The 23,838-nt window shown below is 34.9% G+C and overlaps 1 protein-coding gene across 1 annotated transcript in view; it reads left to right on the forward strand.

Annotated features, from left to right (window-relative positions):
• Positions 1 to 16,836: 16,836 nt before the first annotated feature.
• The window catches only part of ABCB5 (ATP binding cassette subfamily B member 5), a 116,363-nt gene continuing 109,361 nt past the window's right edge, over positions 16,837 to 23,838 (forward strand). Inside the window, exons 1-3 of the mRNA XM_043589061.1 lie at positions 16,837 to 16,891; positions 19,025 to 19,079; positions 20,685 to 20,835. Coding sequence (XP_043444996.1) covers positions 16,839 to 16,891; positions 19,025 to 19,079; positions 20,685 to 20,835 — 259 coding nt within the window. The 5' untranslated portion in view covers positions 16,837 to 16,838. The remainder of the gene's footprint in view (positions 16,892 to 19,024; positions 19,080 to 20,684; positions 20,836 to 23,838) is intronic.

Below are 23,838 nucleotides of genomic sequence, written 5' to 3' on the forward strand. Positions count from 1 at the left end.
AGCTCTTATTACAGTTGCCAACTCAAAGAGTAAAACAATAAATTTGTTCCTAATGTGAAAAGATAGCTAATGGACAAATGATCAGTCACCATTATAAGTACTTACTTTATTAGAAAACAGAGTAAACATGTAGAGTCCCAGATCAGAAAATAACTCTATGGCAAGGTCAGCTTTCTGCCCTGTGGAAGACCTTGTCTCTTCTCTAGAGATTGCTATGATCCTTTCATTTTACTCCAAAGAAAGACTTTCACTTGGGGAATTTCTTTGTAGAGTTCCGTGGTTTTATCCCAAATGCTCTTAGTCTGGAAAATTACTTTGTATTCTTATGTTTAATATTCTGAGTTTCTGTTAAAGATGGAATTTTTGCTGAGTTAAAGGATCACACAGTTCTTACAGGTCCCAGTTTGGCACCAAACTTTAATCTTTTGTGGCTTTGAGTTAGTCTTGGCAGAGCACTTCTAGAGTAGGAGGATTTTTAATGTTTTTTTGTTTGTTTGTTTTGTTTTTTAACAAGGCACTTTAAAGTGTTCATTTAGGCTCAGACCAAAGTAAACTGACCACTCTATTCCCATGAATTTTAGAGGGACAAGGGTTAGAATTCACGGGAAAATGTGGTAAGCAAACCTACTGAGAATTTAGTTGATATTGTGGGTTGATACTATAAAGCAGAAGGAAGACTATGGTGTTACTAAAAGAAACTTTCTCACAAAGACTTTTTTTTTTTAACTTTCCACTACACTATGCTCCCATAATACTAGAGGTGTTTTGAATATATAAATATACATGTTTACATAAACACACACACACACACACACACATACATATATATACTTTGTACCAATGCCAAAAGTTGAGTGATAAAAATTGATACTTTCCTCAATATGAAATCATAAAATGAACTTCCAGTATAAAAGAATAATTCTAAAATTTTTATTGAAAATGGCAGTGAAAATTTTAAAGTCTAACATGACAGTGAAGAACCATAATTTTCCAAACACTGTCAGCTGCTAATAGGTCCTACAGTGACTATACAGCATATTTGTCTTGCTAAGTAGACATTGATCTGAAGTAAGTGAAAGTAATATTTTCTCACAATACTTTTTTTCTCTTCTACATAGCTTTTCTTATTATTTATTATGTCTGAAAACTATATATGATTTTGGAACTTTTCATCATCAGGAATATTTGAGATGGAAAACTGATATTCTGCTTTTAATTCTTGCTCATAAGTTGTGATGAATTTCCGATGAGACTTTTTCTTGAGAGAACTCATATCTCAAATATAGTTTAAAGGTTAAAAATTAAATATGTCTTATAATGGTAACATTGTTTATTATTATGATAAATTTTAGTATCCAATAATTCTATAAAGATTAAAAGAATAATACTACTTTATTTCTACTGTATTCTATCTTTTGAATCATGTAGTCATTATTTTTCAAAATCTTCTTAAATCTATCTAGCTAGGGTAGCTTTTCTACTATTAACACCCCAGTGAAGTTTCTTATTTTGTTAACTATTCTTTTTTATTGAGACATAATTGACATATAGCATTGTATAAATGTAAAGTGTTGATTTGATACATTTATGTGTTGCAATATGATTCCCACTATAGCATTAGCTAATACCTCCATCATATCACAAAATTATAATTTCATTTTGTGTTTAGAACATTTAAGATGTAGTATCTTAAGTTTAATGACTCCAACTTGTTACATTCACTTATTAAGTATTTACTATAATCCTTAAAAAAAAAAGCTAATTATCCCATCTGGGCTTCAAATAAAGTGATTTTAATGAGTAAAAAAAAAGTCTAGTCTCTTAGCAACCCTGAAGTATGTAATACAGTATCATTGACTATAATCACAATGCTGTGCATTAAATCTCAAGAATTTATTCATCTTCTAACTGCAAGTTTGCACTCTGTGATCATTATCTTCCTAATTACCCCACCTCCCAGCCACTGGAAACAACTATTCTATTCTGTTTCTAAGAATTCAGCTTTTTTGGGTTCCATTTTTTAGTGAGATATGTCCTTCTTTGTCTGACTTATCTCACTTAGCATAATGCCCTCAAAGCCAAATGGCAGGATTTCCTTCTTTGTCAGAGTTGAATAATATTCCATTTTATACATTTACCACATCTTCTTTAGGGATACTTAGATTGTCTCCATATCTTGGCTATTGTAAGTAATGCTGCAATAAACATGGGAGTACAGATATCTTTTCAATATACTGTTTTCATTTCCTTTGGATATATACCCAGAAGTAGAATGCTGGATCATTAGGTAGTTCTATTTTAATATTTTCAGGGAACTTCATAATGTTTTCCATAATGACTGAACCAATTTACATTCCTGCCTTTGTCTTGTTCTTGATCTTAGAGGAAAAGCTTTTAAACTGTGACCATTGAGTATGATGTTAGCTGTGGGCCTAACATACATGGATTTTATTATGTTGAAGTACATTTTCTTCTACATCCAATTTGTTGAGAGCTTTTATCATGAAAGAGGTTGAATTTTGTCTACTACTTTTTCTATTATGCATCTATTGAGCTGATCATATTATTTTTATCATTTGTTCTATTATTGTGATGTATCATATTTATTGATTGGGATATAAGTAGCCATCCTTACATCCCACGGATGGGTCCCACCTGATCAGGGTATATGATCCTTTTGTTGTTGTTTTATTGCTTTTTTTAAACATTAATCAAAATGGCTAGCATTTATTAATCATTCATGTTATATCGGGTTGAGTGTTTAACATGGATTACTAGGGCTTATAAAAACCCTGGTATATGATCATTTTAATGTCCTGTTGAATTAGGTTTGCTAGTATTTTGTTGAGAATTTTCACATTTCTATTCAAAAAGGATATTGCCCTGTAGTTTTCTTTCTTGTAGTATCCTCATCTAGCTTTAGTATCAGGATAATGCTGTCGTGTAAAATGAGCTTGGAAGTGTTCCCTCCTGTTTAATTTTTTGAAATAGTTTGAGAAGGATTGGTGTTACTTCTTAAGTGTTTGGTAGAACTTACAGGGAAACCATCTGGTCCTGGGCTTTTCTTTGTTGGGACATTTTTGATTATTGATTCAGTCCCTTTGCTATTTAATTATTCAGTAGGTTATATTTTTTTCTAGAAATTTATTCATTTCTTCTAAGTTATCCAGTTTGTTGGTGTTCAATTATTCTTTATTTTATAATTGTTTCTTTTTATCTTTTGTATTTCTGTGGTGTCAGTTATAATATCTCCTCTTTCATTTCTGATTTTACACATTTTAATCTTCTTTTTTTTTCTTAGTATAGCTACTGTTTGTCAACCTTGTTTATCTTTTCAAGAAACCAGATTCTAGATTCTTTTGCCTTTGCTACTGTTTTTCCCGTCTCAATTTCATTTATTTTCATTCTGATTTCTGTTATTTCCTTCCTTCTGCTAACTTTGGGTTTGGTTTATTCTTTTTCTAGTTCCTAATAGTTTATAGTTAGGTTGTTCATTTGAGATATTTCTTTTTCTTGTTTTTTTTTTCTTTTGAGAGAGAGAGAGAGCAGAGGAGGGACAGAGAGAAAGAGAATCCCAAGCAGGCTCCATGCCATCAGTGTAGAGCCTGACCTGGGGCTCAGTCCCACAACTGTGAGACTGTGACCTGATCTGAGACCCAAGAGTCAGATGCATAACCAAAGCAACCCAAGAATCCTGAGATCTTTTTCTTAATGTAGGCATTTATCACTTTAAACTTTTCTCGTAGAACTGCTTTTGCTGCATCTTATAAGTTTTGGTATATTGTGTTTCCATTTCATTTGTTTCAGGATATTTTTGGATTTCTCTTTTGATTTCTTCTTTGATCCATTTGTTGTTTAGGAGTATGTTGTTTAATTTACACACATTCATGAATTTTCTAGTTTTTCTCCATTATTAATTTCTAATTTTATACTATTGTCAGAAAAGATGCTTGTATCATTTCGGTTTTCTTAAATTTGTTAAGACTTGTTTTATGAGTGTACATATGATGTAACCTGGAAAATGTTTTATGTGCACTTGAGAAGAATATGTATTCCACTGCTATTGTGTGGAATATAATGTAGATGTCTGTTAGGTCCATTAGATCTAAAGTTCCAGTCCGTTGTTTCAGTATTGATTTTCTGTCTGGATGATCTATCCATTGTTGAAAGTGAAGTATTAAAGCGTCCAACTATAATTGTGCCATTGTCTATTTTTCCCCTTACATTTATTAGTACTTAATATATTTAGGTGTTCCAGTGTTGAGTGCATAAATATTTACAGTTTTTATTCCCTCTTAATGAATTGACCCCTTTATCATTATATAATGATCTTCTTTATTGCTTGTTACAGTTTATGACTTAAAGTCTATTTTGTCTGATATAAGTATAGCCACCCCTAATTTCCAAATGCATGGAATATCCATTTTCATCCCTTCACTTTGAGCTTATGTGTGTCCTTAGAGGTGAAGTGAATCTCTTGTAGGCAGCATATAGTTTGGTCTTGTTTTTTCATTGTTTTTTCATTCAGCCACTCTGTGCCTTTTGATTAAAGAATTGAAAACATTTAAGTAATTATTAATGGGTACTTACTTCCTGATGCCATCTTTTTAATTTTTTTCTGGCAGTGTTGCAGTTCCTTTGTTCCTTTCTTCCTCTCTTTCTTCCTTCCTTTGTGAAGTAATGATTTTTCTGTAGTAGTGTGGTTTCATTGACTTCTCTTTGTCCTTTGTATACTTACTGTAGTTTTTTGCTTTGTGGTTACCATGTGTTGCAATTAGGGAGGACCAACATAAAACATCTTCTAGATATAACAGTCTATTTGAAACAGATAGCAACTTTGATCACATACAAAAACCCCTCTCCCCAACATTTTATGTTTTAACATCATAATTTACCTCTTTTTATAATGTGTATCTAATAATTAATTATTACAGCTATAATTATTTTTAATACTTCTGACCTTAAATTTTACACTAAAGTGATTAACAGACCATTGCATTACAGTATAGAGTATTCTGAATTTAACTATGTACATACTTTATCAGTATGTTTTATATTTTTATGTTAATTTTATATATTTGCTTCCTTTCATTTCAGTTTTAAGAATTCCTGTTAGCATTTCTTGTAAGGCAGATCTAGTAATGACAAATTCCGTCAGCTTTTGTTTGTCTGGGAAAAATCTAACTCTCCTTCATTTTGGAAGAACAACTTTGCCAGCTCAAGTATTCTTGGTTGGCAGTTTTTTTCTCTTTCTGTACTTTGAATGTATTATCTTACTCCCTCCTTACCTGCAAGATTTCTGCTGAGAAATCCACTGATAGCCTTATGGGCATTCCCTTGTATGTGAAGAATTTGAATTTCTTCACCTCATGAACTTGGATGTCTAGATCTCTCCCTAGATTTGATAAGTTCTCAGTCATTACTTCTTAAATTTGCTTTCTGTCCCTTTATCCCTCTCTTCTCCTTATAGGGCTCTAATAAGACCTATATTGTTTCTATTAATGATGTCCTATTATTCATATAGGCTTTCTTCACTCTTTTTCATTCTTTTTCTTTGTTCTCCTCTGACTGGTAATTTTATATGACCTACCTGTCTTCTACTTTATAGATTCTTTCTTCTGTTTGATACAGTGGTCTATTGATGCTTTCTATTGCATTTTTTTTTAATTTTATTCATTGTATTCTTCAGCTCCAGAATTTCTGTTTTTTGTTTTTATGATTTCTCTCACTGTTATACTTCTCATTTTGTTCAGGTATTGTTTTCCTGATTTTATTGAACTTTCTTTGTATTTTCTAATAATAGGTTACTTAGCTTCCTTGAAACAACTATTTTGAATTCTTAAGCAAATTGTAGCTCTCCATTTCTTTGGGAAATGGAAAATCATTGTGTTCCTTTGGTGGTGTCAGGTTTCCTTGATTTTTCATGCTCCTTAAAGTCTTGGAATACTATCTGTATATTTAAAGTAATAGTCACCTCCTCCTGTCTACTGACTGGCTTAGGGATAAAAATACCTCCATCAGCAGTATTAGAGATTCTGAGGCATTCTCAGGCCTTTTCAATGGATATGCCTGCTCCCCACTTCTTGTCCCCTTGGAAATTCCTAAGATTGTATGCCTTCTCTTGCAAAGCCAGATGCTGACAGCTTCTTGTTTGCTTGCTTTCCCTAGAATAGTGCTCAGTTTTGTGTGTTGTCTCCCAGTCCTACAGAGTCAGGCAAGCCTTTTATGCATGTATATGCTCATTAGCTGTCTGCAGAGACTTGTTTCCACTACCCCTGGGGTTGGTGGGTGTGGGTAAGTCATGTAGAATGTTGGGGTGTCCCTGGGCCACCTAAGGGGAGATCTGCAGGCAAGATGTCCCCAGCAGCTCATGAGTTGGCTTCCTGCCATGCAGTTAATAGAATCTGCATTCCTTTTTTTATGTTCCATTCCAAGCCCTGGATGTTGTTCTCCAAGCCACTCCCTGCCCTGCAGTTATGTAGCATGCCTCAGTATTGTGGATGGGGTAAAAAAGAAATAGGTATCTTTAGCAGCTTCCAACCCAGCTGAGAAAGTGACACTGTTTCTCTTACTTTCTTCAATCCATCCTATCTTAGAATTTTTTTGCTCTAACAGTGTGCTGGAACTTTTCCACTGGACCCTTGGACTTCCACAAAGGCACTCTTATATATGAATGATTGTCTAGATTGGTGTGCTTTGAAAAGAAGATGGTAGAAAGCTCCTATTTCATCTTTTTGATCCCTGTCTAACTCTGACTTTGCTTTTTTTTTTTTTTAATAGTGATGTTACAATCACATTTTGTGTTAATTGATGTGGGTTGTTTGCTGAAAAGTGGCAAAATAAAACAAGTAGTTATGTAATTTTAAAAAGGACACTAGGTGTTAATTGAGTTGTAAACACTGTGTTTAGTGCTGTTCAGTAAGGATTAAATGACTTAGCCAAAATTATAGGTGTAGTGTGAATGGGGAATCCAGAATTTGAGTCTAGGCAGTTTGATTCTAGAACTATGCTTCTGAGTATGATAGCCTTTTGCCATATATAACTACTTAAATTTGAATTAAATTATATAAATAGAAAATCATTTTTATCACTGCTATATTGCAAGTGCCCAATAGCTACACATGCCTACTGGCTACCATATTCTGTTTGAACAGTAAACAGAGTATTCCCATTTTTGCAGAAAGTTCTATTAGATGGCACCACTCTAGAAGGAAAATTCTGAGCATCTATACTGTACCATGTCACGTGTGCTTTTATATACCATTGTCAAATTATTAAAGCAAATTTATTCTCAAAGATTTAATTTTTCCTTCTGTGCAGATAACCATTACAAGTATCTCTCTAGCTTGGCAATTTTCCTAATTATCAATACCACATTTCCATCTGTATGCCAGGTATGTTCACTTGGACAGTCCAGTATCAACCCAAACATATTTTTAAATTGAATATCACCTGCTCCCCAAAATCACCTCCCTCTATTGACTTGCCCATTTCCATCTTTGCTTCTCATTTATTTCATATAATGAAGCTTAGTCATTGAATTTTTATTTTTTGTTCCTTCTTTATCGTTCTATGAATCTATATCCTGTCAACCTTCCCTTAAAAATGTCTCTCAAATATGACTTTTCTACTGCTATGACACTGCACCATAATGAATGTACTTGAATCTTGTTTTTCCCCAAGTCCTTCCAGTCTACCCATGATATGAGATCAATAATACCAAATACCATATATATACAATGGAGTATTACTCGGCAATCAAAAAGAATGAAATCTTGCCATTTGCAACTACATGGATGGAACTGGAGGCTATTATGCTAAGCAAAATTAGTCAGAGAAAGGCAAATACCATATGACTTCACTGCTTTGAGGCATTTAAGATACAAAAAAGATGAACATAAGGGAAGGGATGCAAAAATAATATAAAAACAGGGAGGGGGACAAAACATAAGAGACACTTAAATATAGAGAACAAACAGAGGGTTGCTGGAGGGATTGTGGGAGGGGGGATGGACTAAATGGGTAAGGGGCATTAAGGAATCTACTCCTGAAATCACTGTTGCACTATATGTTAACTAACTTGGATGTAAATTTAAAAATTAATTAATTTTTTAAAGAGTAATACCAAATACCAGTGGCTGTGTCCCTCTCATTGTCAGAAAATTATATTTGCCCTTAAAAATTGATTAAATGCCTTCTACAATCTTATCTACCTTATTTGTTTATCCATTTGTGCATAAACTGTTCATTCTAACCAGACTGGTCTGATTCCTGTGTTATTACATAATTCACCTTTGCAATCCTAAAATATTCTTGTTCCTCCTCCACACATCTTCACTTATTGAAATCTTAACCATACTTTAAGGACTAACCTCAGGGCCCTTCTTATCCATGGAGTGAAACCATTTTAAGTCATAATGTTCTTTTCACTTGCTAGAGTAGTCACTCTATGTACTAGTCATCATATAAGCTCCTGTCGTACTAGCTGGATTAGGGTTCTTCAGAGTAACAGAACCAATAGGTTATATATATCCCATTGGGTTTATCTGTGTATATAGGCATCTGTATATCTGGCTGTGTGTGTGTGTGTGTGTGTGTGTGTGTGGAGAGAGAGAGAGATTGATTTTAAGGCATTGACTTACATAAGTATGGTGACTGGCAAGTCTGAAATCCTCAGAGCAGGCTAGAAGGATGGAAATTCTAGGAAGAAGTTGATGTTTTGAGACTGAAGGCCATCTAAAGCCAGAATTTTTTCCTCTTCAGAAGACCTCAGCCTTTTCTCTTAATTCCTCTAACTGATTAGATGAAGACTACCTACATTATGAAGGGTGATCTGCTTTACTAAGACTCTACTAATTTAAGTGTTAATTACATCTAAAAAGTACTTTCACAAGAACAGTTAGATGGGTATTTAATCAAACAACTAGAGGCCATTGCCTAGCCAAATTGATACATAAAATCAACCATCTCTTTGGATTTACATATTTTTAGAGCTCTTAACTCTACAGTCCAGCTAGACATATGGAGGGGGAAAAGGAACAGCATTTGAGAAATTGCAGTATACAAATATTACAGGATATGAAAACAGTTGGAGGGGTGCCTGGGTGGCTCAGTCGGTTGGGCAGCCGACTTCGGCTCAGGTCATGATCTCGCGGTCCGTGAGTTCGAGCCCCGCATTGGGCTCTGTGCTGACAGCTCGGAGCCTGGAACCTGTTTCGGATTCTGTGTCTCCCTCTCTCTAACCCTCCCCCGTTCATGCTCTGTCTCTCTCTGTCTCAAAAATAAATAAATGTTAAAAAAAAAATTAAAAAAAAAAAAAACAGTTGGAGCTTGTGAAGAGTATAAAACACTCCTCCATTTCAACGTTTATTTATTTTTGGGACAGAGAGAGACAGAGCATGAATGGGGGAGGGGCAGAGAGAGAGGGAGACACAGAATCGGAAACAGGCTCCAGGCTCTGAGCCATCAGCCCAGAGCCTGACGCGGGGCTCGAACTCACGGACCGCGAGATCGTGACCTGGCTGAAGTCGGACGCTTAACCGACTGCGCCACCCAGGCGCCCCAACACTCCTCCATTTCAGAAAGAAGAGCATTATGAAGAAAAAGGAAACAAAAAAATTTTTCTGAAATTTGTTCATATACAACAATAATCTCCCTACTAATACTTTCTACTACTAGTAGTATGTTCCTTTCGGTGTTTCTATAAAGTTCATATCTTCTTTTATCTAATCAGAAATCCTGTTTTCCATCCAACCAGTCTCTTTTAGCTATGCATCAGATTATTCTAATCCAGCCTGCTTAATTAAGTGCCACTCAGAAAATTTATTTCAATAGTGATATTTTGTCATATGACTTTCCCTTTTGGCATATGAAGTCAGAATTTTTCTTAAAAGCAAGATCCCTTGTAAACAAAATATTTCTTTCTAATTTTATATTTCTTTGTATCCTCTGTATTACTTGATATGATAACTTCTGCATAGTTATTAATCAGTAAGGACTGGCTGACTGACAGGTTCTGCTTTGGCTACATAAGGTGTTCTGAGTTCTATTCTCACATTACCTGTTGATTTTTGAACATTACTACTTGATTATCTCATCAGTATCTCACACCTGACATGTTTCAAACCAATCCCCTGTTCCTTTTGAAACATTGGATGATATGGAGGAACAAAAGGACAGCCATCATGACCATCCTATATCTTCCCATATAATGATGACCTCCACACTGTCCTATTATTTTCTTTCATCTTGTATTCCTTTGCCTCAGTGCACTTTTTCTCTCTACCATATAAATCATACTCTCTGTGCCTGGGATACTCTTCTTGATCTCTATATGGCAACTTCCTTCTTGTAATTCACCTTAAACATTATCTTCTCTAAGAGGCTTTCTCTGACTAGACAGTATATCTACTACATTATTCTTTACGATATTGCCCTGTTTTAATTCTATGGCTAAAACTTACCAGTATGTCATTTTTTAAAATGTACTCCATGCAGGGCACCTGGGTGGCTCAGTCGGTTAAGCGTCCAACTTCAGCTCAGGTCATGAGCTCAAGGTCTGTAAGTTTGAGCCCTGCGTCAGGCTCTGTGCTGTCAGTTCAGAGCCCGGAGCTTGCTTTGGATTCTGTGTCTCCCTCTCTCTCTCTGCTCCTCCCCAATTCACGCTCTGTCTCTATCAAAAAAATGAATAAACATTAAAAAACGTTTTTTTCATAAATAAATAAAATGCACTACATGCGATTCTGATACCAGAGGTCCTTTGTTCACACTTTAAAACCTTGCTGTGGATAGTAGATAAGAACAATGTGTTACCATCACAGTGCATTTTTAACTTTATTTTTATATTCTTAGTTTTAACAGAAAGAAAACTTCCTCTAGAGAATTAGTGCCTTCTATTTACCAAGACTTTTTGTTAAATACTTTAGAGTTGTGCTTCTCCAAATTTTACATGCACACAAACCACTTGGAGAATCTTGTTAAAATATTCAGTAGTTCTAGAGTGGGATCCAAATTCTGCATTTCTGGAATGGATTTTATTTTTTTTAATGTTTTATTTATTTTTGAGAGAGAGAGAGAGAACGAGCAGAGAAGGGGCAGAGAGAGAAGGGGACAGAGGGTCCAAAGAGGGCTCTATGCCAACAGCAGAGAGCCCGACATGGGGCTCAAACTCACAAATCGTGAGATCATGACCTGAGTGAAGTTAGTCATTCAACCGACTGAGCCACCTTGGCACCCTCTGGAATGGATTTTATTTATTTATTTTTTTAATTTTTTTTTCAACGTTTATTTATTTATTTTTGGGGGGGGGACAGAGAGAGACAGAGCATGAACGGGGGAGGGGCAGAGAGAGAGGGAAACACGGAATCGGAAATAGGCTCCAGGCTCTGAGCCATCAGCCCAGAGCCTGACGCGGGGCTCGAACTCACGGGCCGCGAGATCGTGACCTGGCTGAAGTTGGATGCTTAACCGACTGCGCCACCCAGGCGCCCCTGGAATGGATTTTAAAAAGTATGATTCAGTACAGCCATTGTAGAAAACAATATGGAAGTTTCTCAAAATATTAAAAACAGAACTACCATATGATCCAGCAGTTACCTTTCTGGGTATATATCAGAAGGAAGTCAAATCACTATCTTGACATATCTCTACCCCCATGTTCATTGCAGCATTATTTACAAAAGCCAAGAAATGGAAGCAACCTAAAGGTCCATCAACAGATGAATGAATAAAGAAAATGTGGTGTATATTCACACACACACACACACACACACACACACACACACACACACATGATGGAATATTATTCAGCCATAAAAAAGGAAGTCCTCACAAAAGGTAAAACCAATTTATGATGAGTCTTGAAGGAACTATGCTAGATGAAATAAGTCAGACAGAGAAAGACAAATATTGTGTGATCTCATATGTGGAATCTAAAAAAATATTAATTGCTTTTCTAGCCACTAACAATCAGGAAAGAAAATTAAGAAAACAATTCCATTATAATATTATCATAAAATACTTGGAAATAAACTTAGTCAAGGAAAGAAGACAGAAATGAATGAAAAGGCATTCTATGTTCATGGACTGGAAGACTTATAATATTATTAATATGACTGAAAGTGATCTACAGATCTAAGAGGACTGAAAGTATTACTGAAAGTGATCTACAGATTCATGTAACCCGTATGAAAATCCCAATAACATTTTTTTGCATAAATAGGAAAACCCATCCTAAAAATCCTATAGAGTTTTAATAGCAAATAAAAAAACAATCTTTAAAAAGATAGCAAATAGCAAAAATAGCAAATAGCTGAACAATAGCAAAACAGTAGCAAAATGGCAAAGAGCAAAGATAATCTTGAAAATAGCAAAAACAATCTTGAAATTTCAAGAACAAATTTGGAAGAGTCACACTTCCTGATTTCAAAATATATTACACAGCTATAGTAATCAAAAGAATGTAGAACTAGCATAAAGACATATAGACCAATGGAATAAAGTAGCCCCAAAATAAGCTCTCACATATATGATAAAATGATATTCAACAAGGATGTCAAGACCATTCAGTGGAGAAAAACAGTGTTTTCAATAAATGGTGCTGGCAAAACTTGATATCTACATATAAAAGAATGAAGCTAGACCCTTTATTTTACACCATGTGGAAATATTAACTCAAAATGGTTTAAAGATCTAAATGTAAGTGCTAAAACTATCAAACCTTTAGGAAAAAAAAAAACAGAGAAAAGCTTTACGACATTGGATTTGGTAATAATGTCTTGACTATGATACCAAAGCCCAGGCAATAAAAAGCAAAAATAGATAAATTTAACATCATCAAAATAAAAAACTTTTGTGCATCAAAGGCTACAATTACAAGACTGAAAAGACAACCCACAGAATGGGAGAGAGTATTTGCAAATCCTATAATCTGATAATGATTTAATATCCAGAATACATAAGGAACTACAAGTTAAGTATAAAAAAAAAATGTTTAAAAATTTTTTTTTTTCCAACGTTTATTTATTTTTGGGACAGAGAGAGACAGAGCATGAACGGGGGAGGGGCAGAGAGAGAGGGAGACACAGAATCGGAAACAGGCTCCAGGCTCTGAGCCATTAGCCCAGAGCCTGATGCGGGGCTCGAACTCCCGGACCGCGAGATCGTGACCTGGCTGAAGTCGGACGCTTAACCAACTGCGCCACCCAGGCGCCCCTAAAAAAAAATGTTTAATGGGCAGTGACTTAAATACACATTTCTTCAAAGAAGACATACAAATGGCTAATGAATACATTAAAAGATGCTTAATATGGGGCGCCTGGGTGGCGCAGTCGGTTAAGCGTCCGACTTCAACCAGGTCACGATCTCGCGGCCCGTGAGTTCGAGCCCCGCGTCAGGCTCTGGGCTGATGGCTCAGAGCCTGGAGCCTGTTTCCGATTCTGTGTCTCCCTCTCTCTCTGCCCCTCCCCCGTTCATGCTCTGTCTCTTTCTGTCCCAAAAATAAATAAATGTTGAAAAAAAAATTTTAAAAATAAAAAAAAATAAAAGATGCTTAATTTCAGTAGTCATTAGGGAAATGCAAATCAAAACCATAATGAGACCACTTTATACCTGTCAGGATTACTATTATCAATAAACTAGAAAATAAAAGTATTGGTGAAGATATGGAGAAACTGGAACTTTTGTGCTCTGCTGGTAGGAATGTAAAATGGTACAGCTACTGTGAAAAGCAGTATGGCAGTTCCTCAAAAAGGTAAACAGAATTGACATATGATCCACTATTTCCACTTCAACTCCAAAAGAATTGAAAGAGGGCTCCAATATTCATATACCAATGTTCATAGTAGCACTGTTCACAGTCACTAATAGGTGGAAACAATCCAAATGTCCATCAACAAATGAATGGGTAAACAAACTGTGGTATATGTACATATATACTATGCCTTTAAAAGGAAAGAAACTTTGGGGCACCTGGCTGGCTCATTCAGTTAATCGTCCGACTTCATTTCGGCTCAGGTCATGAGCTCTCAGTTCATGAGATCAAGCCCCATGTTAGGCTCTACAGCTGCAGTGTGGAGCCTGCTTGAGATTCTCTCTCTCCCTCTCTCTCAAAATAAATAAATAAACTTAAAAAAAAGGAATGAAACATTGATACATGACATATCATGGATGAAACTTGAAAACATGCTGAATGAAATAAGCCTGACACAAAGGGAAAAATATTGGTACCATTCTACTTATCTGAGATGCCTAGAATAGGCAACTTCATAGAGACAGAAAGCAGAATGGTGGTGACTAGGGACTGGAGAAAAGAAAAAGTGGAAAGTTTTTTAATGGGTACAGAGTTTCAGTTTGGCATTATAAAAAAATTCTGTACTGGTGATGCTTGCACATTGTGTATGTATTGAATGCCACCGAATGGTAACTTAAACATGGTTAAAATATCAAGTTTTATGTATATTCTGCCATAATTTAAAAAAATTAATTCTGCATGTCTAGTAAAGCCCCACGTGTTGCAGATGCTACTGGTCTTGGGACCACACTGAGCAGCAAGGACATAGTATAGAGAAAAAAGTGGAGGGGGGCATGTGAGTTCTTCAGGAGAAGGGAACATATGTTTTTAGTTCTATAAACTAGCAGCTGGTGCAATCTTAATACCTTTTTCAAGGAATTTATGAAGGAGTAAGTAAAGAAATACAATCTAATAGGGTAACTAATAATTGTAATATAAGAATGTGTCAGTGGGGCACCTGCGTGGCTCAGTCGGTTAAGCGTCCGACTTCAGCTCAGGTCACAATCTCGCAGTCCGTGAGTGAGTTCGAGCCCCGCGTCAGGCTCCAGGCTGATGACTCAGAGCCTGGAGCCTGCTTCCGATTGTGTCTCCCTCTCTCTCTGCCCCTCCCCCGTTCATGCTCTGTCTCTGTCTCAAAAATAAATAAACGTAAAAAAAATTTTTTTTTAAATAAGAATGTGTCAGTGAACATGATATAGATTTGAGAAAAGCACAAAATAAAATTAAAGACACTACATCTTTAAAAAGTATTTCTTTGGCTCAGTGGGGTGTTTTTTGCTCACTTTGTTTCCCATGTGCAGTATGGCATGAAGAACATTGTGTGCTTTACCTGGAAAGTCACCATTGTCATAATCAGATATTACAGCATGATCAGAAAATAAGCTTAGTAAAGCACAGTTTAAGAGTACACTTAGGTATTTGCTGAGGAGAGAAACCACACACAATTTTGGTTTAAATGAACAGATCATGTACTCACTGAGGTAAGCCCAAATTGTTTTGATTTCTTTTTATGAATTTGTAAGGCTTTTAGTATAGCTGTTAATTTCTGTAAAATTCAAATGATTGGTAGAGTCTATTTTATTATTTCCCTTACATATATGTCAAATAACTGGAGATAATGTAAAGTCAAGTATGGCAGTTGTAAATTTTTCTTATGCGAAATTATGACCATTGATTTATGAAAAAGGAAAAGTATGCCAATGTATTCATATCATGCTTTATTTATCAGCCACTAAAAATTGACTCATTGAGCCTTATTCCTTCATGGAGAAGCTTACTATTAAAAACGGTACTGTTTGTTTGCTTTTTTCGGACACTTGGGTAATATTTCATTAATTAGTAACTCTACTCTGCAATTTAAAGCCATATTATTTATAATTATATCAATATAGGCAATATGGTATATTTCCTAACAAGTAAGATTCAGTCAAAATATCTCTACATTTGCAATGAAATGAAAATTTATGTACATAATTCCAATCTTAAGACAGGCTAAGATTCTGAAGTATCATCCCAAGGAAGTATACATTATTCTTAATATAATTTTAATGATGAATGGGTTTTCAAAATATTCTAATTTTTTGATAACTGTACATGAGAGAAGCTCTGACTTGCTTATATTTGGTAAATTAGATACCGTATTCCTTCAAACTGGTGGCTAATATGGGTGCCTAGCTGGCTCAGTTGGTTAAGAGGCAGACTTTAGCCCAGGTTATGATCTCACGATTCATGAGTTTGAGCCCTGCATCTGGCTGTGTGCTGACAGCTCAGAGCCTGGAACCTGCTTTGGCATCTGTGTCTCCTTCTCTGTCTCTACCCCTACCCTGGCTTGCACACGCTCTCTCTCCCTCCCTCCCATTCTCTCTCTCTCTCTCTCTCTCTCTCTCTCTCTCTCTCAAAGATAAATAAACATTAAAAACAAATTTCAAACTGCTGGCTAACAGAAACTGTTGCCTCAACTTTTTAAAAAATGTTTATTTATTTTGATAGAAAGAGTGCTAGTGGGGGAGGAGCAGAGAGAGAGAGGGAGAGAGAGAATCCCAGGCAAGCTCCATGCAGTCATCAGAGCCCAACGTGGGGCTCCATCTCATGAAATGTGAGACCATGACCTGAGCAGAAATCCAGAGTCGGTTGCTTAACTGACTGAGCCATCCAGGTGCCCCCTGTTGCATCAACTTTTTATAGAGAAAACTAAACATGAGATACATTTAAAACTGTCATGAATTACAATGAAATCAGTGGCAGTGTAGGAATACAATCCAGTGTCCTGAAAAAACATGCATTGTGCACAGGATCTGGCTTTCCTTTTATTTCATTTCTAGAATTTTTATTAGCTTCAAATCTAAGCTGAGAATAAAGCAACAAAACTGTAAATTCAATGATAAAATCTGAATAAATGAGCTACCTAACCAGATACTTCAATTAGGGTGCAGAGTAGGATGGCAGGGTGAAACTCAGCATCATACTTTTTCAGAAGTTGTTAGGGATGTAAAGAATGCATGGTCATGATATATTTATTAATATTTCAGAAGAATTAAATTGTGAAAAGATGGCAAATTCTGAAAGAGCTGAAGAGATGCAAGAAAATTATCTGAGAAACGGGTAAGCTTTGTCTAGATTCTACTGAAAGCCTTCTGCAATTTCAGATATGCTTTATCCTTTTCAAAGCTATAGCAGAAATGTTTGTAATTTTTTCCAAAAATAGCAGTGCTATTTTTGTGCTGGAATTCAACATAATCAGTGAATTTCTTGTAGCTTACCAGTACAAGAGAAGAAATACCTGAATATTTTCAATTCCGTTCTCTAGGGATCCTTCAGTCTATGTGGTACATTTAATGCAGGAAAATACTGGATTCTGATTATTTTTTTCACTGAATAGATGTCTGTGTGTTTATGTATGTTTGTATGTTAGAAAAATTTCCTATACCTATAATCCATTAATTTACAGATTTAAAATTGAAATAGCTTAAAGTCTATTTGTTTCACTTTTATTATAATAATGGCCTTACATTTAGATGTATAAGCTGTAAAAGTCAAGAGGACCTCTTTTGATAGCTTGTTTCCTTAATGCAGGGCTACAAATAGCCAGAAAGGCAGTTCCCACCATATCTGCTCATGTACTATTTTCTGCTTTAAATTCTGGTAGAAAAGAGACTTTCAAAAGACTACCCAAACCCCCCTTCAGAGGCCTTTCATGAAGGTCAATGAAAGACAGAAATATTTCCCTGAAAAAAATTTCAAAACAGAGCTTACTGAGTCTTAGCTAAAATCAGCATTTGTTGGGGGGATATGGGGAGTTCATGGCTGGCTCAGTCAAGAGGAGCATGCCACTCTTGATCTCAGAGTCATGAGTTTGAACCCCATGTTGGAGGTAGAGATTACTTAAATAATAAAATAAAAAACTTTCAAATCAGCATTTGAGGTAAAGGAAGGGCTTTACAATCTTAAAGCACTTGTTGTCATCTGTGAAACATCTCAGAACAAAATGGCCCAGTATTTAAATGAATTTTTAACCTCAGAGGGAATAAAATTAAGTGACTTGACATTCATCAAAGTTGATGGAGCTATGTTACAAAGCTGGAGAGGAGAGTCAGAAGTTCATCCTTCTGTGATGTCTTTTTTTGAAAACTTAATGTTGCCTTCCAGTCTTCCTTTAATGTATAAGAATGTTGTATGTGTATGTGTCTTTAATTGACAGATTTCTGTGAAAGCAATGAATAAAACCTATAGTTTTCATCTGGACTTGAAATGTGAGCTAAGAAAGGAAATTTTCAGTGGGGGACAAAATTCATGTTATACTTATTTAATGCATACTTAATTGTACTTCTTTCATTAAAAGTTTACATTTCTTCTTGTTACAAATCTTAAAAATTCCAGTCTACCACCTTATACCCATTAAGATGTATGCTATTAAAAATAATAATTAAAAAACAAAATATAACATAGCAAGTATATTAAAAAACAAAATATAACAAGCAAGTTTTGATCTTAGTTATTTACCCAAAAGAATTGAAAGTGGGGATTTGAAAAGATATTTGTATACCCATATTCATAGCAGCATTATTCATAGTAGGCAAAGAGTAGAAGCACTCTGAAAGTGTTCATTGACTGATGAGTGGATGGATGGATAAATAAAATGTTATATACATTCAATGGAATAGTAATCAGCCTTAAAAAGGAGAAAAATTCTGACATGTGCTGCAACATAGATAAACTTGGGTATTTAACCCTACAGAATAGGGTGAATAAACCCTACAGAAAAGAACAAGATACTATATAGTCCTACTTACATGAGGCACCTAAGGTAGTCAGATTCATAGAGAGAGAAAATAGAATGGTAGTTGCCAGAAGCTAGGGCCAAGAGAGAAGAAGGGGAATTACTGTTTAATGGGTATAGAGTCAGTTTTTCAAGGTAAAAGTTCTGTGGATGGATGGTGGTGATGGGAGCACCATATGAATGTACTTAACCAACCGCAATTAAAAAATTTCTATTCCAGAGGTTTGCCTTCAGTTGTTATCCTAACTAATGTAGACATAGCCAGTGACAACTTAGTTTTCCCATTGATTATGATAAAAATCTTGTACTGTATATCCTTAAGCGTGTTTTTAAAATTTCATTGTTGATGCGGATTTGCTATCAAGAATGAGATTTGATAGTTAGGAACAATTTTAATTGGAAAAATCTGCAGTTATATTTACATTGTAACCTTTCCATCTTCAACATTTATTTTCCAGAAAACTACAAGAACTCCCCAAAGTAAGAAAACAAATTGTTGGACCTATTGAGATAGTAAGTGAAATCAGTTAAAAAGTACATATATCATACAATTTTAGGGAATTGTCAGTAGTGCTTAAAATGATTGATAGTTCACATCTATTGTGGGGGGAAGAAGGGGAATTTTATAAGTAATTACAATATTACCTCTCATAGGAAAAAATATAATTAACCCAACGTTTCCATAATAAGGGATAAGAAAAAAAGCACAATATTTACACAATGATCCCAATTTTGCAAAAAAAAAAAAAAGTGTGTGCATGTGTGTGTGATGCATACATTGATAAAAGTCGCTTGGTTATTTTCAAAGTGTATAAATTCTTTTAAATAAAAAATAATTATGTAAATATTTTATAAAACATATACCTAAAAACAGTATGTTAGCATATGTCTTTAGGATTATGTTCAAGGACCATTTTCAGGAATGTGTTCCCAAAACAATTCCTCTACCTACTCTAATCTGTATGTCATTCTGGCTATCAGTGTCATTAGAAATTCACACAAAACAGTACCTGCTTTTTCAAAAGTCAAATTCTAAAAAACCTGGGAAGTAGCAGAACATGACAAACTTTATCAAAGACATAACACATTGTTATGGAGGAAGGTGGATGAACAGATGCCCTCTTATCATCTGTAGTACCAAGTACAATGCTGTGGCAGTTACTCCATAAATATTTATTAGCTATCATATGAATAAATGGTAATACATTAAATTTTTTCAGTCTCCACTCATAAAATATGTACTAAGTTCCTCTTGCTGTTATACAAATCTAATTTCATTTCAATACCACTATACATTTTATCTTGACCTCTCAGTAAGATAAATAATCCATATTTTCAAGTTTTGTTCATGTTTTTGTTTTGGAATAGCATTGTTGGGATCTGATATAGAATAGAATATAAAGCATTCAGTATTTGGCTTTCAATGATTTCTTTCTTCTTTTTTTTCAGTTATCTTTTTCTTATTCCAAACAGACTTACAAATTATTATTATAAATAAGTTTATAGAATAGATACTGTCCCAGCTAGAAAAAAAACAAAGGAATTTAAAATAAGAATGAAAAGTATAATTTATTATATTTGGTGAACTAATTTTTACCACATGGTTACCGTTCACTGCACTTACTTTTATCATCGCTATGATGTTGATAAACCTAAAGAATTGAAAGTTTGAAGTTCAACTGTCTATAAGCCAAGATATTGTCATTGCAGTGTTTCAAAATGTATTAATTTATTTTAGAATCAACCAAATGGAAGGAAGTTTCTGATTCATACCCACATCTATCTGACCTGTGTCACAGATGCATAATTTGTACAGATTTTGCTACTTTATTTTTTTAATTTTTAAAAAATCTTTTAAATGTTTATTTTAGAGATAGACAGAGCTACTTTATAGCAACTTCTTCAACAACCAGCAACAACTTCTTCAAAATACATTGTAAATCGCTAATATCAGGGATCCTTTTTTTTTAATTTTATATATAAAATACTTTTCCATGATTTTATACATTTATTGAGTCCTTAATTTATGAAATAACATTTACTTGATGGCAAAAACTGTAGGTTGGTTTTATTTTTGTTTTTTACAGCTGTAATGCTACTATGTTTTGTTTTCCTCAGTTTCGCTTTGCTGACAGACTGGACATCACACTCATGATCCTGGGATTACTGGCATCACTGGTAAACGGAGCCTGTCTTCCTGTAATGTCACTGATTTTAGGAGAAATGAGTGATAACCTTATTAGTGGATGTCTAGTCAAAACCAATACAAGTGAGCACAGTATTTACTTTTCTATGTTTCTGGGGACTCAAAAGCATTAAATAAAACAAACAGAGAGCTTATAATACAGATTTGTATATTGTCAAACAATATCTACATGATATGTATATAAGTCCTTTATTCTTCCATATTGCCAGGGACTAAGGAACCAAAGTCTGTATTAGTATTTGTCAAAGAAACAGAACCAAAAGGATGTGAGTGCATGTGTATATATTTATAGAGAGAAAGAGAAAGAAATTTTTGTTAAGGAATTGGCTCATGCCATTATGGAAGCTGATATATACAAAATCTGCCAGGTGGGCCAGCAGGCTGAAGTCCCAGAAGAGAACCATTGTTGCAGTTCAAGTCCAAAAGCCATTTCCGTTCATAGTATATAAAAATCATCTGAGGGGCACCTGGGTGGTTCAGTTGGTTGAGCGCCCAACTCTGGATTTCATGGCTTAGGCCATGATCCCAGGGTCATGGGATCGAGCCCCAAGTCAGGCTTTGTGCTGAGCGTGGAGCCTGCTTGAGATTCTGTCTCTCTCCCTCCGCCCCTCTCCCTCACTTGCTTTCTCTCTCAAAAAAAAAAAAAATCATCTGAGACTGAGTGTACCTCAACTTGTCTCTCCAGGAAATTAAATAATTTCCTATCAAAAGTGATCATCGTATCGTGATTTAATCAAAGGCTTGAGCCATTTCAGGGCACTTATTTATAATACACACTTTATTATTTTTTTAATGTTTATTTATTTTCGAGAGAGAGAGAGAGAGAGAGGAGAGAGAGCATGAGCAGGCGACAGGCAGAAAGAGCCAGAGACATGGAATCTGAAGCAAGCTCCAGGCTCTGAGCTGTCAGCACAGAGCCTGACAGGGGGCTCAAACTCACCAGCCATGAAATCATGACCTCAGGTGAAGTCAGACACTTAACTGACTGAGCCACCCAGGAACCCCCATAATACACACTTTAAAAAGAAGAAATCAAAAGTGACAAAATCTCTCAGATCACTGCTTCGAGTTTCATTAATAGTATATAAACATGCATGGGATTGTAGAACATAATGCAGCAAGGAAGCCAAAATGAGCATGCAGAAAATTACGGTACTAGAGACAAATACCCTGAATAAAGATAGGAGGGAAATCTAATAATCAGGCATAGGGGAAAAGGTGTTTTTATATTTCCCATAGTTATAGATGTCTTTCATGTATCATTACCTTTGTGGTATCCTATTTCAGGGTCGTGTTCTTCAAGGTAGCATTCTTTAGAGGTAAATCCAGTAATTTTATGCACTGACATAGTATCCATAGCCTTTTTTTTAATCTGAAGGATATTAAAAATATTAGTAATTCCCTGATTTTATGTTTTCCACAAATTATACAATAAGAAGCATCCTTGTAGCTGTTTATTATAACTGAGATAAATGTGTCATTAAAACTTGGACTGTCTTTTAGACATAAACCTAGCTTTATATACTGTACTCCCCCTCTCTGTCCTATTTAAATTTAAATACTAACATATATCCTCTTGTTTTCCACCTAAAGGCTAATCTTTTAAGTGTCCTAGTCTTGTTTGAGCAGGATAAAGCCATTGCTTCCACTTCTTTGTCTTTTCATGTGATGATCTCCTGTCTACACAATTAATTTTTAGTATTTTAATGATAGAAGTTAAATTAAGGATGCTATTCTGTTTGTTAAACAAATGAAGCCACCAATTCACTGAGTAAATATTTATTGACTGCCAACTGTGTCTCTCTCCAAATGAATGAGTGAAGGAAAGAAGGAGGGAAGGAACAATCTAGCAACCTAAGCCAATATGCTTAGGAATATTCATTTTGTTAGAGCTACTCTATAATTGATTCCCTTACCAGCTTTAGACAGGATGGGCAGAACATAACTACTGATATTGCTTTGAATTTTGACTTTTGATTTTGGTTAGGCCTTCTCCAGGTTTTTTAAATTTCATTGTGTTGTTTGTCAAATGTGGTGAACATTTACCAAACCATACCAAAAGAGGTTTGGTAAAGGTTTAGATAAATACATGGATACTATTGGTACAACATATTATTAAAGAGAAGTGAGGACATTAAATTATATACCTTCAACTTAACATTGATTTTCTGGAGAAATGTAGAAGAGGATTATTTGCTCCAATAAATGAAAATATGAATAATAACTGTCACTGATCAAGGGCCCATTTTTGTGCCAGCACTTAACTTTTGCACATTCTACCTCTATTACTATAATCTCCAAAATGAGAATATGCCATTTTTATGTGATTTTAGGTACCATTTTTACAAACAATGTTTATTCTCTTAATTAGCTCAGTTAATTTCATTAAAACTTTCCACTAGAGTTTAGTACTTCTGTATTAATTCTAATATGTGGAATAAATTGCTTTAAAATGTTTTCTTACCATAATTCCATAAATGGAATAAGGAAAAGATTATTGTTCACATATAAAGATCATAAACATTATCATATGTGATGATGGTGCAGTTATGTAAAAGATGAACAGATGAGATGTCTAGAATTCATTTCAAATGTTTATTGAAAAAGTTTTAAGAAAGAAAATTATGATAGTGGATAGTGGATATTGACCACTGTTTTGTGCTGTTTGTGAAATCACAACCTCGATATAATAATTAATGTATGGTGTATTTTTTACCAGAAGATGTATAGAAAAGTGTACATGTAGAGGCGCCTGGGTGGCTCAATATTTTGGACATCTGACTTTTGATTTCGGCTCAGGTCATGATTTCATGGTCGTGGAATCGAGCCCTGTGTTGTGAATCCCGTGGGATTCTCTCCCTGTCCCTCCTCTGCTCATTTTCCCTTCTCTCTCTCTCTCTCTCTCAAATAAACTTTAAAAAAAACTCTTAGAAGAGTTTACATATAAAATTTATAATCCAAAGATTATTTTAAATACTGTTTTATTATGTTGCCATCCTTGTTTCACCCAACATATTTCAATGAGCTTCACTTAAATTTTTACCATGACTGTTACTTCTAGAATTT

Source organism: Prionailurus bengalensis, chromosome A2 (assembly GCF_016509475.1).
Source record: "Prionailurus bengalensis isolate Pbe53 chromosome A2, Fcat_Pben_1.1_paternal_pri, whole genome shotgun sequence".
NCBI classification, from domain to species: domain Eukaryota; kingdom Metazoa; phylum Chordata; class Mammalia; order Carnivora; family Felidae; genus Prionailurus; species Prionailurus bengalensis.